Source organism: Hippopotamus amphibius, chromosome 1 (assembly GCF_030028045.1).
Source record: "Hippopotamus amphibius kiboko isolate mHipAmp2 chromosome 1, mHipAmp2.hap2, whole genome shotgun sequence".
NCBI classification, from domain to species: Eukaryota; Metazoa; Chordata; class Mammalia; order Artiodactyla; family Hippopotamidae; genus Hippopotamus; species Hippopotamus amphibius.
In genome coordinates this window covers 135784019-135801963 of record NC_080186.1, presented here as the reverse complement: position 1 = coordinate 135801963, position 17945 = coordinate 135784019, and the positions used below count along the sequence as shown (strand labels likewise).

The following is a 17945-nucleotide window of genomic DNA, read 5'->3' as shown; positions in this document are numbered from 1 at the left end:
TCAGACCCGTATATGTCTGTGTAAATATTTCTGCAAAAATTAATATCAATAGAAGGCAGTCAGGCTTGAAAGACTGTAGGTACCCATGTCATTTAGAGACACCATATAGGGCAAATGATCCTGGTTACCTGCAATCACAGAGACTTAGGGGAGAAAGGGTGTGCAGCAAGAGGGCTGGGATTTGATGGGTGCTGAAGAGCTCACTCTAGCCTGCTTTGAAGCGGCCTCTAGCACACGTTGGGGAACATCAGGGGATGTGATCAACTGAATCCAGTATGAGATCAGGCTTGGTGATCAGAAGAGGGGGCTTTGGGGAGGAGGTATAGGAATGCAGGGAATAAGCACCTCCCCGGAGGTGTTCAGAAGCCAGCTCTAACTAGTCCTAGTTACTCTGGCTAGTGCTTCTAGAAGCCATTTGGTAGCAAGGTGTTGGGACCCGTAAGGCACCGGAACTCTGCCAAGCTGCCTGTCAGCCTTCTCCTTTTGCATTTACCTTCCAGAATATGGTCCCTAGTTGCCCATCTATTGCGTCTCCCCTTATAAAGGATCAACCACAGTTGGAAGGAAGGTAAAAACCCAGGTTCTCTCCATCCGTCGCCTGCTCCCCAGTCTTTGAATTGGCTCAGTCTTGTCTTCCAGCTGAGCGATTTTCCGCTCAGTCCATCTCCCAGTGAAATGTCCCCATGCAACGCAGGCAGCTCTCTCCCCTCCCACACTCCCAGTGGAAAAAAAAAGTGTCAACTTAGCCACCAAACTAAGGGGAGAAGTGGAGCCCATTGCCTACCCCATGGAAGACAGCTTGAAGTGAGCACCCAAGATGCCCCCACAGAGAAGATCCTGTTGGACACCAGAGGCCCGTGTTCTCTCTCAGCTTCTCACTGCCATGCTGATAGGAATGGACTTCAGATGCTATGAGGATCTGTTCTCTCATCTCATTAATTTAAGTCTCTCTGGGGTTCTACACAAAAGAACCAGTCATTACAGCCCTTAGCACAAAGTAATGGCCCTCAGGTACACACACAAAAGCTCCCCTTGTGACAGCTCCCATTTCATAGTTTTCAGAACTATTTGCACAAAGACTCAGCTTCCGTGGCATTATTCTTCTAAGATTTTCCAATACATCAGTGCCCCTTAATGGGGCCCAGAAGTGTGACCCCCAGATCATCACTTGCTCAACTCTCTCTGTATTCTTTCCTCTATTATAAAAGGTAGCCTCCCTCCTTCCGTCTGCATCATAAAACCAAATTGGGAGTTTGGATGGAGGAAGTGCTGATTTAATAACCCTGTTTGAAAGGTTAGAGTTCTTAAAGATAAGTGGACTGCAGGAGGCAAAGCTGCATTTGCTGAAAACATGGGAGAGGCCAACCACATGACAAGAAAGGTTAAAACGACCTCTTGCATACATCATTCGGCAAGAAGATAGTGATAGAGCAATGGTGTTGCCCGTCTTAGAATTTCTTCTGTCCAGTAAAGATTGTGCATATCCACATGAGTGGAATTTCAAGAAACTTCTCATCTTTCTCACTCTCCGCACTGGTCTTATTTAAATGTTCAGACGGAATTAAGCAGCCAACAAAACAAGGGAGCCACGTGGATCATTATGAAAGGGTGAAATCTCCTCTATTGATTTCTGCTACCCCAGAAGAATGAACCGAGATGATTCATATGCTGTTTTCAAAATAGGAAATGGAATCAGAAAGCCTGGATCAGCGCTTTTTCTTCCATTTAGCTTTTTTCTTTCTGATATTCATCATAATCATAACGTTCAAACAATTTACCTGAAATGGCCATGGCAACGAAATCGATAGTTGCCATCCTCCATTTTTGCTGCATAAACATTGTTGTACTATTAACAAATTTGCACAAGAAGATGAAAGGACGGACTCATGAGGTTTCATTCAGCGATGTCTGGGGGAGTGGGAAGGTGACGAGAGAGGAACTGACATATTAGTTTAAATCAGCCATGTTTTCATGTCAGTTTCATGGTTGAGTTATTTTTCAATGACATTTAACTTCATAAATGTAATTCATGGTTCTTCAGAGGTTTATAGTACATATTGTTTGTAAAACTCCTTGACCTCCTTTTTTATCCTTAGGGATAAAAATTGCATTCACAACCCTTTTTTGTCAAACCTACAGAGGGCCCGAGACTAAATGAGTTCTAATGATTTCAGCTGCCAGGGGGCTGGTGGTATAAGGCACATGGTACTTAGCTGGTAAAGGCCACTGTCCCCCTTTTAAGTATAACACTGTTTCTATTTATAAAGCTTCGTAAAATGCCATCCTCCCTCCTGCCTGCTGAAGACTCTAAGGACGTGGCCACAAGACCATCGTATGAAATTGGAACCAAATTTAAAATTCATAGTGAAACTACTCCCCTTAAAGTCTGAATTTAGTTATTCCATCAGCTGCTATAATTATACAGCACCAAAGGGCATATTTACTGGTTTCACTGACCAGAGAAAGGGTGGTCTCATATTTCTAGATACGACAAATGGTTCTTTTGATGACATTCCACTCTAGGGCTAATAAATCTCAGTGGAGTTTCTTCCTTCCTTCATTCTGTAATTCAGGATAGAGAAAGTGAAAGCTAATTTATCTGGAAGAAAAGTGCTATTTTCTTTCTTTCTTCTTTTTTTTTTTTTTTTTGTATATTACTTTTTATTTCATCCTTTTAAGAAAAAGATCATGTGATAGTTTTTTTCTGTTTTTTGAAAGCTCCTAGCTATTGGCACCTCACCAAACGTTTTAAGTGGCTAATTATAGATGAAGAGTGATTTTTGAGACACATAGCACACGAGGTATTTTTGTGTGGATTTTGATTTTGCTATGTTTGTAATGGGGACAGAGTGAAAAACTAGAACTTTGGGATTTTCTTTTATGAGAAGAATATGGACAAGATTGATTCTGAGTGAATGAATTCATGTTTTGCAGATTCCAAATTGCACAGTATTCTTCCCCAAAGCAAGGCATTGTTAGCACCCTTTTCTCTTTCTTGTCAGTCCTTCATGCTGGCAATTTGTCTCATTAACAAATGCTTTTGGCAAAGTCTGCCATTCATCCTCAAAGCAATTGTGTATTGAGCACCTACTATATTCCCTTTACGGTGAGAGGCATGAGATGTTAAAGGCATGGCACAGCCTCTTTGTGAATGTCTTCCATGTATTTGAATCTTTCGGTTCATTTACATCCAGATGTGCTCCCCCCTCCTGAATGGAGCAAATTTGGAAGTATCAGAAAGGGTTCGTGTCATCAGGAGTAATAGTCCCCAGGACAGTGTGTTCAACATTACAGTGATTGTAACCACAGAAAGCAACATCATCATAAATGTCTCCAACTGATAATAAGTTATGGAAATGTACCTTTCTGAGAGAGTATCCCTGATTTAAAAAAAATCAGTGGCAGTTTCTGTTTCCCCATGGCTCAAGCACTTTTAAACTGATTTGTATAAATAACATCTTCCTGAGAAGGTCCAAATGAGATCCTGAAAAACATCTCTTAACACTGAAAGTTCTCACCCTGGCCTCAAGGGAGGTTTTCTCTTTGGAAACTTCATGGAATATTGTGATTCCAATGAAATCCGAATTCCTTGAGTCTGATGTCCCCCAGAAGGAAGTAGTTTGTGACGTGGATAATCGAAATCATGTCATACTTAGAGCCAATACACCATCGGTTTTAAAACACACCATTACTTTGTACACCGTAAGAAAGAAAAAAGAGATACTACGTTACAAAAAGCTGGAACCCCAAGGGGTTACCATCTCAGTATCATGGTGAACTATTTAGAGGACAAAAATCTTGTTTCAGTCTTGGCATTGGGAAAAGAGAGAAATCAAAATATTCTCTGAGGATTTGAACTACACGGTGGCGCACATTCATATGAGGGGCTGAATTACACCATCAGCATGGCCCGAAAAATCTTAAGAGTTTACAATGATCTCAGGTTGGCTGTGGACTTTAATCTAGGCCAACAGACCTGATTTCCAAGCTGTTAAAATGAACGAAATGTATGTCTTACTCAAATAAGATGACAAGACCCCCTCAATGCTCCGATCCACAAGGCAACACCTGAGCCTCATGCAAGACCACAATTTACCACTCAGACCCCACGGTGTGCAGTGCTCTCTACTCCAAATGCCACTGCATCATTTTCTAGGTATACCTAAGGAAGCTGGTCTTCCTCTAAAAAGGCCTGTTTATCCAATCCTTAGGCTGGATGGATGTCAAAGGTTTGGGGTCACCTTCTCATACAAAAAGTGCTGTCCTCGAGAACTGGCCTTTACAGCTCACTCCTCTCTTCCCTCTGAGTCAATTCCAGAGTAATAATCTTCAAGTTACTACTGGATGTATATCCACTCTCATTACTAAGATGGCCAAGCAATCCGACCATGAAACTGGCAAGAACAACAGTGACCAGAATCTGACCATTCATTCATCTGATTAACAGTCTGGGGGAAGGTCAGTACCACAGCCAGAGACTCACCCATCCAGTTCACTCACAATTAGGTGTAGGAAGGTTACCCCTTTGGGATCATTTCCACACCCAACTTCACCTCTTCTATCCTGTACGTTTACAAACTTCTTCCAGTAGATGTGTGCTCAGAGAATGAAAATGAATTTTAGACCTGGCCTATGTGAAATTTAATTAGGAAAGTGACTCATGCATGAGTTTCGCTGGTTCTCTTTTTCATCTTTTGGTACTTTCTGAAGTCAATTATTAGTGAAGTTAGACCGAGCCTCTCTATTTTTCTCTCCAAGACTGAGGATGATCGAGTTGGGTGACACATGTAGAGACGTCACCAGCATTCCTGGTCCAGTCTCAGAAGCCCTGATGTGGTTCAGTTAAGATACTAATGCTCAAAAGTACAAGGTTCTCAAGGTTGGATGACACACCTCTATATTTGGTTCCTCCCAATTCTGCTTGAGAAATTCCCTTTTTTCTCTCATATTCTCTTCAAGTTTGAGATGTGGTGTTTTAACAAATGAAGAGTCTTTAATTCTTCATGGGTATTCTTCAAAGGGCCCTGTAAGTATCACCTGTGCTGCTCCACTTGCTTGCAAGTGGATAGGAATTTGTGAAGCACTGGTCCGTTCAGCTGTAAACTGGTGTTTCATGGCCCTTCCCCGTGAGTGATCGATACTTTTCCTCTTTGTTTTTCTCAGTTGACTGCTTGGATCCTACATGCTCCAGCCATGGGGTCTGTGTCAACGGAGAATGCCTTTGCAGCCCTGGCTGGGGTGGTCTCAACTGTGAGCTGGCGAGGGTCCAGTGCCCAGACCAGTGCAGTGGGCATGGCACTTACCTCCCCGACACGGGCCTCTGCAGCTGCGATCCCAACTGGATGGGTCCCGACTGCTCCGTCGGTAAGCCAAGAGGTTTTTCCTCGCTTTCCCCAGCACTCGTGCCCTGTGTTCCATCCCTGAGCCCAAACAGTTGGGAATCTACTCTTTACACTGAGCTCGGGGATGAAGGGACTTTGGTCAGTCGCATAGTGCCTCTCTTACTCTATCCTTAGTCATGAAGTCTTTGATTCTTGAGAAACAGATGAACACACACCACGTAGGTTCCTGTGCCTTGTTGGTTTCATTGCAGTAAATGGATGAGGGGCCCAGAGGGATGCTTCCATTTGCATTATCGCTTTCTTACGTACACTCCCTAAAGGTACCAGAAAACAAAACAGAACAATTTGCAGACAAACTGAATGGAACGTCCTATAAAACAGAAAAGATGCTCCCTCGGGGTGCCAGGTGAACATGTTATAAAGCTCTGCAATACTCCAGTGACAGGAAAATAATGAAGTTGCACCGTACACTTTATTTTCCTAAAATTAAGAGTACGTGTCTTAGCTCTTGAGTGACCTTAAAATGGAACAGTTCAGCAGTTCAAGCCAGTGCCCACCTTTCCAAGAATGGTTCCGTTCACGCTGACAAGCGCCTACCCAAGCAAGCCATCATCTTTCCGCCCCCTTTCTCTGGGTAGTGAGACAGCTGTCAGATTGCCATGGCAATCAGGAAGGGAATGTATGTGAAGCTTCGCTACAATGGGAAAGAAATGAATATTTCATTCCAGAAGGACAAAAAGAAAAAGTCAGTTAAAATGGGCTATTTTGGGTGTCTTCTCAGCCCACTCGCCTCTGCCTTCAACTCTGATGTTGATGGTCCTGGCCAAGCTCTGCGGAGACTGGGGGGAGGGAGAGCCCTAGATCCAAGGCCCAGCTGTGCTACCGGCATGCTGTGTGACTTGGAGTGAGTCACGGACCCTCCTGGTCTGGCTTCCCCTCCCCAGGCGTGATGAGTCATGCCTCCCGCGGCAGTCTCTGTTGTAAGGGTGAGTGTCTGCCATGTGCTCGTCCTCGAGTGAGAGGTCTGGAACGCCAGAGAGTGCATATCTGTCTGTCTGTCTCTTCCCCAACCACAAAAGACTTTGAGCTCCTTTGAGAAAGAGGCTGTGTAAATGCAGCGCAATTAGAGCAGTCATGCATGCCACCAAGGTGCCGATCTGGGTGACAGCTGGGCCTGCAGTCATCGTGAGGACAGAGCTGCTGGGTCCCCGACTGGCCTTTGGTCAGTTCAGGCTCTCAACAGGGAGAAAAATCCCAGCTGGCTAAGGAGTCAGGCTCCACAGATATCTTTTCAGGTGGGCACCTCCCAGGTAGCTATGCCAAACTGGATGAGCAGTGTCTGACCTCTTCCTGGGGATGGTCTCAAGCCCTAGAACGGTACTTCTCACACTTCAGTGTGCGTCAGAAACACTTGGAGGACTTGGTAAAACAAGCGGACCAGCCAAGGCATATGAAGTTGCATTTCTACGCAGTTCCCAAGTGATGGTGATGCAGCCGGTCCAGGGACCCCACTTTGAGAACACTCCTCTAGAAACTACCTAACAATGAATGAACGCCCGGCCGGTGGAGAGACAGGCGGCCCAAGATGACATACCTTCCGGGCCTTGGGCCGGCTCCAGGGACCCGGGCCATGTGTGTGGTCTGGCCTCCAGTGGAGGGTTTCAGCGGCTGTGGTGTTGAGCTGTAATCATTGTTTTTCTTCCAGAAGTGTGCTCAGTAGACTGTGGCACTCACGGCGTCTGCATCGGGGGAGCCTGCCGCTGTGAAGAGGGCTGGACAGGCGCAGCTTGTGACCAGCGCGTGTGCCACCCCCGCTGCATTGAGCACGGGACCTGTAAAGATGGCAAATGTGAATGCCGAGAGGGCTGGAATGGTGAACACTGCACCATTGGTAGGCAAACGGCAGGCACCGAAACAGGCACATATTGCTTTATTTTCATAAATCGTAGATCTATAGTGATTGGTCGTGCGTTGCAACTGGCTGTTCCTTCAGGGGCGCGAGTGCTCTCCAACAATTCCTGCTGCCTCTCCAAATCTCCCCAGGGAAAAGGCAAGGGAAAAGCAAGGTCCTGATTGGAAAAGGCTTTCCCTTCTTTCCAGAATTCCAGATTGGGAGGAAAGGGACCGGATCAGATGAGAAAATCCATCCAAATTACTGGTCGTGGGGAGCAAGAAATGCACATGCATGGGAAATTGTCAGGGCCCGGAGGTTTCAAGCACCCTGAAGGACTGCAGTCCGCAAGTGTCCCCTTTTTGAAGACCCTCCCAGCTGGCAGGATCGCTGGATCCCTGCTTGCTGGTGACAGTTGAACTCACTTCTTCTAGACCAGGTTGGAGGCAGGCAGGACTCCCAGGTTTCCTGGGCAACCAGGTACCCCATCATAGATTTGAGCATCCTCTTGCTGTCCCAAGACAAGGTTTCTTCCTTGGCCTCCTGACCCTCCCATCACCACCACCATCGATAAATGTCTCCTCCTCTGGCCCCATTTCATTCTCACTCAGTCACCTCGCTATATAAGCTTCATGACTGAGAATATTTTTTAAAAGATCATTTTCCTTGTTAAGAAGTAATAGTTTTCAAGTTTCTTCAGTTTTGGTTTTGGTCATTATTGTGGTTTGGGGTAGGACAATACTGGATTAAATGTACCAAATTATCTCTTTAATTGAGGAGATGGGAGCCATTGACTCTGGCTTTCCACATCTCTTGGACAGTTAGGATTAGCATCTTTTTGTCATTGTTGTTGTTATTTAATTAAGTCAGGTCTAGGGTTGATTTCATGCCAAGCTGGCTGAAGCCACTTACTTGCATGGAAACCCTCAGAGACGTTTCCATCCAGACTACTGACTTGGACCTTGAACTTACCTTTGATTCTAGCTATCAAGTTGGGGGCCCTTCCTTCTGTCCTAGCCCCAAGATGCCAGGCACCTAGAGTGAGAGGCAGGATTAGGAGCTTGTCCAGGGCTGACTCCTGAGATCAGACTCAGTTTCCCATGCTGTTCATTCGGGTGGTCAAGCAGAGATAAAGTGCTCTCTGCATTAGGTTTCCCCCAATTCCATCTAATTGGGCATCCGAGGGGCAGCGTGCCTATCCAGGCCACGACCATAGCACTGGGACCCTGCCGGGACAGTCTGTTGGCAGTGAATTGTTTTTGCGATCTCTCAGTGGTGCTGCAGATCCCGTTCCCCTTGCAGCCGCTTTCACCTTCAGTTCCCTGCAGAGTCTGGGGGATAATGCAGAAGGCTCTCGAGGGAAAGATGTGCACAGCCCAATACCAAGACAGTTTAAAATCCTTACCAATAGCTCCCACTCTTCAGAGGTGCTCCTCTTAATGTACTTTTGCATGCGCGGTGTGATTTAAATGCAGACTCTCCCCCACCCTCATACCTCCATTGCCCCCAGTCTCCTTCCCCAAAAAAGCTTTTGCCAACCACTAACCTTTAGGTAGAAAATCCCGCTTTCACACTACCCAGCCTCAGCGTCCCCTTTGCTCTCCCTACCCGTATCTGCTGAGGGTTTAGTGTCCCACAGTGATGCCTGCTGGCTCTCTCCAACCTACAGCTCATCTCTACTCTGGCACTAGCTCACAGGAGGGCAGCCCTGATGGATTAGAGCAGAGGCTGGAAAATTATAGGCGTAGGGACCAAATCTGGCCTGCTGCCTGTTCTTCTGTAGCTTAAGATCTAAGAATAGTCATTACATTTTTTAAGCGTTAAAAGTATTTCCTGACACGCGACAATTCTATGAAATTCCAATTTCAGGGTCCACTAAACAAAGTGTTAGTTGAGGGCAGCCACACCCATGTGCTGATGTATCGTCAGCTTCCACGAGGCACCTTGGCCTGGAGTAATTGCAACGTGGTCTACAAACCACTTGCTGCCTGGTGCAAAAAAGTACAGGGAAAAATTGGCCAACCCCTGATTTGGAGAGTTGCACCAGTCTTGGTGGAGAAAGAGGAGAACAGAGAAGAGGGTCAACATTCATTTTAGGGAAAGGACACCAATTGTGACTTGAAGGACATCAGGGGCCAAGAGAAAGGGAAAGGTCCAGATGTTGCAGAGAGCAAGTGGAGGGAGAACAACTGTTGCGTGGAAATGTCCGTGGGGCCTTTGAAGATGAAATGGGAAGATGGTAACGTGAGTCTCATAGAAGATGGTGAGGATGTGGCCAGCAGGAGAACACAGGAGATGGTTCTTTCTAGCTAGCCCCTTGGGTGAGATGAATTAGAGGAAGGTGTTTTTGCTACCTGAAATGTCTGGTTCATGTTTCACGTCTCCATGAGCTCTTGAGAGACAGAGAAGGTGCACGTTTATACGCCAAGTAAAGCTCCCCAGATGAAGCTAGTGACATCCCAGGAAAGTCTCTCCTTGAGAGTTATGACCTCTCGTGACTTCATGAGCTCACACTACATACATTATAAAGATCTTTATCACCGAAGTCTGTCCTTGTGAGAAACTAGGGCTCTGTGGTTTTATTAGTAGGATCAGTGCCATCTCTCCTCATAGATTTACATTCACAGGGCTTTGCTCAAAAACAGCCAGGCATACCTTGGTTGGTGAGATTTGCTATTCAAAATCTAGAGGTGTCCGTACACGCGTAATTGCTCCTTTTGCTTTTCAACCTCTGTCCCCAGAGCTGTTTCATGGAGTTTTAGTCTTTTATTCTGAGCAGACACTCCTGTCAATTCACTTTAAGTAAATGCCACAATTTACAAGCCCAGAATCTGTCCTCCTCCTCAGGGATACTGACAGTCAGAAAGGAAAGAGAGGCTCTTCGGTCCCTTTCAAGCAGAGCCTCAAATGCTGTATTTTGAAAATAGAATATAAATAAGAATGAAATGGCACCTTGTCTGCAAAAAGAATGCCCTGGGAGGTTTGGGGTAAGGCTGAGCAGTGGGTGCTTGGGGTTGGGGTGCCTGAGTTCTCTACGGTCTGTTTTCAAAAGGTCGTGGTGGGATGGTTCTCTTAGGGTCATTGCAAATAGTCAGCTAAACATTTCACATCAGTCCTTATATATTGCATTTATTTTACTGAAGGAAGCAAGAAGATAGATGTGGCGGGTGGGGAAGGGATGAGGATAAAAGCACAGCCTTCTAAAACTCAATCAAGTAGAATCACCAGGATCTATCCATGTTTGGTCAAATGCGTTTCTGGAATTTTTCAACCAAATTTTTTTTTATATTTAGATATTTAATATATATTGCTAAAGACTTAAATGTAAGGTATAACATTTCGATGTTAACTGGTAGAGCTGGCTTACCAATAGACTGGATTCAACCAAGCAATGATCTTATATTACCTCTTTCTAACAAGTTAAATACAGGATCTGGCTAAAATCTACAGAATTGCATAGATGAGAAATAGACACTGAATCCAAATCAACCACAATTTATGTATATCTTTGGAATATATTAGCATTATTTGAATAGGCTACAGTTTACTCGTATGAATAAATCAGAAGGCACATTGTGTGGTTAGAATAGTTTCATTCTTTAAACATAATCCAAAAATGGGCTGTTGTTCCTATCACCTGCCACCCCTCCCACTGCCCCTTCTTAATCCTGCAGATTTAACCTCAGAAGTCTATTCAAAATCTATAACACTGGGGCATAAAGGAACCACAGAAGAGGTTAAAAAAAAAACTCTATGACTACAGTAAACTCAGATAACATCTCTTTTAAAGAAATAGAGTAAATGTTAACATGTTTTGCAAGCAGGATAGTCGGGCAAAATACAGGGTGACTAAAGTTCTTATTGCCAGAGATTAGAAAGAGGAAAGCAAACTGCTAATTGAGGATTGTTGCTGTCACCTCTCGAATGTCAGCTGTCCAGATATTCACTCTAAACAATACAAGCTAACACACACGCGGAACACATCCACCAAAACTAGGCTCCGACCCCAGGTGAACTCTTTGATATTTGGGTAGTGAGCAATGTCTATAATGGTTATTCCAGCCTGTTTATTTTCTCTACGTGGTCCTGACCTCCAGCTGCATTTCAGAATCAGGAGGACTGGATTCCCAGGACCGTGTGGGGCTGAGTAACCTGCCCCTGTACCACAAGTCAGAACAGTTTTCTTTTCCCTCTATGCACTGGGACCCTTCTATTTTTCCTCTTTAATTGGTTGGGGAAAGAACTAGGTTCTTGTGATGTTAAGAAGGGAAATGAATCTTTACCCAAGGTAAAACCAGCCGCGCGACAGTCTGATGTGCTGATTAGGCGATTGTCGTCAGGGGTAGACAGGGTCGCAGTCCAAGAGGGAGAGAGTTTCAGAGCTACGGATAACAGGTCGGGAGGAAAACGACTGTCGAAATGAACCAACTTCAGACTGAGTACCGCTGCTTCTGCATCTCATTCCAGCTCCATTTAAGTTTGGAAACTTTTTTTTTTTCCTTGTAGCCATTATCCTTCAACATTTGAGCTTTCGTGACTCTACAATGAGAGATCAAGTTGAGATAAAATTAGCCACTGTGGAGCCATCCTTCCCCCCAGGTCTGTGGAAGCTGCTAATTCTCTGATTCGTCCATTAATCTAGTCCTCCGGGAGCTCTTATTGGACCCTCTCGTAGGATCTCCATCTTTTTTGAAGTGAAAATCTAAGGTGATCGTTCTTCACTGTTTACGATTATGGACAGCAGAGAGCAGCAGATAGTCTACAGCTGATATATTTTCCCCTACACGTTGCCCAAAATGTGAGCCTTTGCTTTGAAGATCAGAAATCACCACATGCCCAGAAGTTCTCTTTGAGTCTGGGTCAGGCAGTCTGCCCGGGTTTCCTACACAAACTCAGAACAAGGGCCTGGAGGTAGAAGTTATAGGAACCCATCTTCAACTCAGTGCAAAAAGTGGAATATAATGAAAGGGGGAAAACTGCCTTATAAGTAGTGAGATTCTTGTTGCTGAAAGTGTTTACTTTCTTGGCCCAGGTGATGAAGAGGGCCTTTCAGGGAAAGGTGGACTAGATAGATACAAAGCTCCCTCTGGCTTTATGGCTCAAGCGTTCTCTAGTTTAAATGGAAACTTTTTTTTTTTTTTTGGTATGACTTCCTGTGTGATTTAGTAATATATAACGCAGAAGAAAAGGAGGTCCCATTAAAAAAGAAAAGAGGGGAAGAAAGTCTTGGAGTTTTTGTCCTCTGGGGAGACAGTGAGTTAGAGCATTCCTTGTACCATCCGTTCATGTTTCAGAGGGTCCCCTTGATGTACGAGCGTGTGGCCCACAGGGGAAAAGGCCAGACCCAACAAGGAGAAAACTTGATACGAGGTGTCACTGACTTCACAAGAGCAAAGAACTAAAAACAGTTTGGGACTCTTGGAACAGAAACCCATGGGTGAGAGTTTGCAGGAGGAAGATTCCAGACTCAAAGGAAAGGAAAACCTCAAAGAGTAAGAGCTGTTGAAAAATGGGCTGCACTCCCTGAGTGTGTATAGTGAGTACTTGGTCTCTTGAGCTTTTACAGAGAATCAGCATTTCTTCCAAGACCATGAGTCTTGGATTCCACAACACATACTCAAGACTTTATATTAAAGGAAAAGGGAATGCAAAGAGGGCCCCAGAGCGATGAATTCCGTAAGATGTTGGTAATGGACATTTTCTCATCACTTGCTGTCTGATTTATTGTGGTGTCATGAAGAATAAGTTGACAGGGGATCTTGACTGTGCCACAAATATTCTGGGTGTCCTTGAGAAGTCACCCAACCTTCCTGGCCTCAGTTTCTTCCCGAGGCCAGTGCAGGGGGTGACCACATCATTGCTTTCTAGAGCGTGGTCCACAAACATGAGATACTTTTTGTTGGTGTGCAAATATATTTTGTTGACTGGTTATGTAGGGCTTTTAAAAAGAAGTATCAGGAAAAACTGTAACTAGCTCATCAAACTCATGATTATACAGGCGTTATTGCTTAGGGATGTGGCAAAAGCAGGTAGTGATATTAGGCCTGAGTAAATTTGGAGAAAAATATTAAGTAAATAGCAGTGCAGATATTGCAAATATCACGAATGCAATATGTGATTGACAGGATTTAGAACACACTTGGATGAGATGATCTCTAAGGACCTGTCCGTCTCCAGAAATTTATTACTTTTGATGCAAATTTATATGCATCAAATGGAATGGTCCACTCCAGGACAATCAAATCTTTCTCTCTTCTGTAAGGTCAGGGAGGGTCTCCAGGTAGATTCCCATAATATACACTTTACATTAAAGGGACAGATACAAGAGTGCTGGTTTCGCTAACGATGTATTGTTGAATTGTTGCAGTCAGTGGTGCTTTTTGTTAGTTAGATTATCTGCTTATCTCAACTCCAATTTGTATCTGGTTTACCTAGAGAATCCTCCTGTGCATTGAAAAACTTCCTTACATGGTTTCTATTTGTGTTTCTTTTTATCCATTTATATTTGTGTTTCTTTTTTTAATTTTTTATTGAAGTATAGTTGATTTACAATGTTGTGTTAATGTCTCCTGTACAGCAAAGCGATTCAGTTATACATATATATACATTCTTTTTTTAAATGTTGTTTCCCATTATGGTTTATCATAGGATATTGGATATAGTTCTCTGTGCTATGCAGTAGGACCTCGTTATTTATCCATTCTATATAAATTAGCTTAAGTCTGCTAACCCCAACCTCCCACTCCATCCCTTTCCCATCCCCCTGACAACCACAAGTCTATTCTCTATGTCCGTGATTCTACTGTTTCATAGATAGGTTCATTTGTGTCATATTTTAGATTGCACATATAAGTGATATCATATGGTATTTGTCTTTCTCTTTCTGACTTCACTAAGTATGATAATCTCTAGTTGCATCCATGTTGCTGCAAATGGCATTATTTCATTCTTTTTTATGGCTGAATGATATTCCATTGTATATATGTACCACATCTTCTTTATCCATTCATTTGTCGATGGACATTTAGGTTGCTTCTGTGACTTGGCTATTGCTAACAGTGCTGTTGTGAGCATAAGGGTGCATGTATCTTTTTGAATTATAGTGTTGTCTGGATATATGCCCAGGAGTGGGATTGCTGGATCATATGGTAGTTCTGTTTTTAGTTTTCTGAGAAACCTCCATACCGTTTTCCGTGGTAGCTGCACCAACTGACATTCCCACCAACAGTGTAGGAGGGGTCCCTTTTCTCCACACCCTCTCCAGCATTTGTTATTTGTAGACTTTTTAACGATGACCATTCTGAATGATGTGAGGTGGCACCTCGCTGTATTTTGATTTGCATTTCTCTAATAATTAGCGATGTTGAGCATCTTTTGTGTGCCTGTTGGCCATCTGTATGTCTTCTTTGGTTATATTTGTGTTTCTTAATATAAAAGAGATGGTGTTAAAGTAGAGGTCCATCTGACTCTCTTCACTTGGATTCAGGACAATGTAAGCATGGTGATGAAGTGATTAAGGCACAGTCTTTTGTGTCCATCTACCTGAGAGCAAACCCTAGCAAATTTTCCAACATCTATGTGCCTCAGTTTCTTTATCTGTAAACTGAGAATACTGAGTGCAGCCTATCTCATTGGGTTATATGTAAAGTAGTTGGCACAGTGCCTGCCATAAAGTAAGAGCCAAATAAACGTGAGCCAGCGTCACCATCGTCACCCTCATATCACTGTCTTCATCTAGTCCTGTAAGAGCGCAAGGGAAGATTATCAAAACCAACGTCTCTTTAAGACATTTCTGCTACCTTCCATCGCTCTCTTACACATCTGCCCCCAACCCATCAAGCAGTTAGCAGCATGTCAGAAATATCACCTACCCACTATCCATTTCCAAACAGAGGTTTGTTCCGTACCTTGCTGGCATCTGGTTCTAACAGAGAAAGTGCCTCTCTTACCTGAAATTGAACCTGCTTATTGTACCAGACAGCCCAATTGTACATGGAATCAAACATCTGAATATGCTTATGTTAATACAGCCTGATTGTGAAGTTGGGGTTCGCTGCTTTCAAGCAAAGTTCCTCAAACTAGACCTCTTGGACATATCCTGGGGTAGCCAAGAGCTCTGTGAGAACTTGTTTTTAGTTCTGGGTTTCCTTTTTACCATAAGTACAGTTCAAAAGAAAAACTTTTCCTTTGAAACATTAGTTTGGAATTTTGTTGTTATTTGAAGAGAATAAAAGTTCAGTTCTTTAAGCCAGTGTTTCTCTAAATAGGGACCACAGACATATTCTGAAAGCCTTTAGTTAGACTCTCTTCTCCTTTGAGAAGAAATCTGGTATTTCTCACATCTGAGGATGCTGCTGGGTCAGTGTGTCTTAGAACACCTTGTCCTGGTCTCGCCTTTTCTTCCTCCTTCTCATTCTTAATGACGGGGTTCCACGATTCTGTTTGCCTGGCTCTGTGCACCAGAGAATGATCCAGGAGCCTTAACTTTGCCTCAGCTGGGTAGCGTATGTGCCTTTTGGAGAGTAGAGATTCTCACTGGGGAATGTCTGTCCCTATTCAGCCCAATAAACTTCACAATTACCTGCATTCCTCCCAGGCTGCAATTGCTTGACTCCTTGGAGCATGACCCAGGGGTCATATCTGGGGATTCTTTGCAATTCCTTGGCACTTCTCCTGGGTTATCCGGAGTCATATGGGGTATCCTGCATGTTCATGGAAGAAACAGATTTTGCACTTTCTCCCATGCCTGCCTCATGGGGTTCACGCTTATACCAACCCACTTCTTTCACAGAACTCTCTTTCACAAGCTCCTTTTAAAAGGCTTGTCTTTATTGCTTTTGGAAAATAGGGTACCATCATTTTGACACTCCCCCCAGTCAAAATCAGGGATTATTGCTCTCTTCCTCCATCCTTTCCATCGTGCATTTCTCTGTATCATTATAATCAGACCCTCAGAGGCCGTCATACCATTGACCATTCTGAGCCTTTCCTTTCATGAGTAATAAAGAAAGAAACCTCACGAAATAGCAGCTAGGAGAAAGTTGAGTATTTCATCATAAACATTCTGGGGATAATTAGAATGGATTAAATTACAAGAGACAATGCATTTAGTTAATCTCTCCTCTAATTAAAAAAGTATCCCTAGTTTTAAATACAGTGTTTGTTTTTAAAAACATAGTTTCACTGTAATCAGTAAGGGGGAGGCCTGCTTGGTCCTCAGTGATAGGATTCAACATCCGCAGAGTAATTAAAAGCTCCCAGCCAGTGGTTGGGTTTTTTGTTTGTTTGTTTGTTTGTTTTGATGATTAAGATCCTTCAGGAACCTATTCAGTCTTTTCCCCTAGCTTTCACCATGGGATTCTCCACAGATGACCTTATTCCATGGTCTGTGTTGACATCGCCTTCTTTCTGTGCCCAGATGGTTGAAGATGTGGTTGACTCCTCTTGGTCCACAAGAGTCAAGTGGGAAGATTAACTCAGGAGAGGTTTATGTACTTTCCCCAGTGAGCTGGAATAATAGTCAAAGGGAGACCAGTAGGCCACATGAGACACGCATGAAACAGAACAGGGTCACAGTCTAGCCCTCCATGAGTTCTCTTCCAAGGCTGACAGACCCCACACTGCCCCAGGCCCTGCAATTCTGTCCCACAAATAAGGAATCCTTCACATCACTTCTCCAGTGTCATGCTTCATCCCAACTGCGAAGCTCTCTCCCCACCCTCACCCCAAACATTCTTAGACGTTTTCATCTTTAGCCCATTCAGATACTTCTAGCTGGGTCCCCTCAACGAGGCTGCCCACAAGATTCAGTTAAGGGGAACCCTACAGTACTTCCCCTCCTGCCTGGGTCCATGCCAGGCGGGTGCCGGTCAGCACCCTTAGCACCCACTCTGCTGAAGCCCTGCTGTGTTTACACACAGCAGGAGAGAATGCCACACCCTCCCACACCAGGGAGCTGTATCAGCTGGTAACATGTTCCTTTGAGGAGACAACCCTTCATTTTTTGCCTTTAACCCCTCTCTCATACCTCAAGGTTTTGTCCCAGGGCTGGGCTGTAGAACAGACCACAGGATCCTCTCTCTTTCCACACCTGCCTTCATTGTCAGACACCCCCAGAGGCAGTGGGGGATGCTCACAGGCTCACACACAGCCAGGCCCTGAACCCCAGGTTAGCCTCGGGACCCCTGTTGTCTACACAACCAGCTCTTAAGGGTTACTTCCATTCTCAGCCAGCTCAGCTGCCAATCAAAGAGCCCCTGTGACCCCCCCAACTTCCTAATGTGCCCCAGGAGGAATGGAGAGGGGACTGCTTCCACATCCCCTAGACTCCAGGTTTCCAGCAGTTTCTGGCATGGCTCTTTGAAGCTGCTTGCTCTAATCGAGTGTGGCACCCAGCATCACACGGCCCAAACTGTACATCCCAAAACTGCATCCTGCCAGACCTCAGAGAGAGGCAGAGTTAACCAGTGTCCTAGAGACAGAACGCCCCATGTGATTGCTGTCCAGGAGGAATTAAAATTGCTGAGGATCCTGGGCCACGGATTCCAAGTTCAGCCATAACAGCACCTGGTCAAATTAGCAATGAAGGTGTTCAGAGCTTGGCCTGGAAGTGTCATCTGTCTAAAGCTGTAGACAGAGTGATGGGCTCTGATAAGTGTGAATTGCATTTATTTTTTTAAAATTATGCTTTATCTTCCAGAGGGCTTGCCAGA

At 44.4% G+C, this 17945-nt stretch overlaps 1 protein-coding gene across 8 annotated transcripts in view; it reads left to right on the top strand.

Moving 5' to 3' along the window:
* TENM2 (teneurin transmembrane protein 2) overlaps nucleotides 1–17945 on the top strand; it is a 960873-nt gene that overhangs the window by 796875 nt on the left and 146053 nt on the right. For all 8 annotated transcript variants that reach the window (XM_057729532.1, XM_057729570.1, XM_057729561.1 and 5 more), the window contains 2 exons: nucleotides 5164–5364; nucleotides 7048–7233. In XM_057729532.1, the coding sequence (XP_057585515.1) occupies nucleotides 5164–5364; nucleotides 7048–7233 (387 nt within the window). The remainder of the gene's footprint in view (nucleotides 1–5163; nucleotides 5365–7047; nucleotides 7234–17945) is intronic.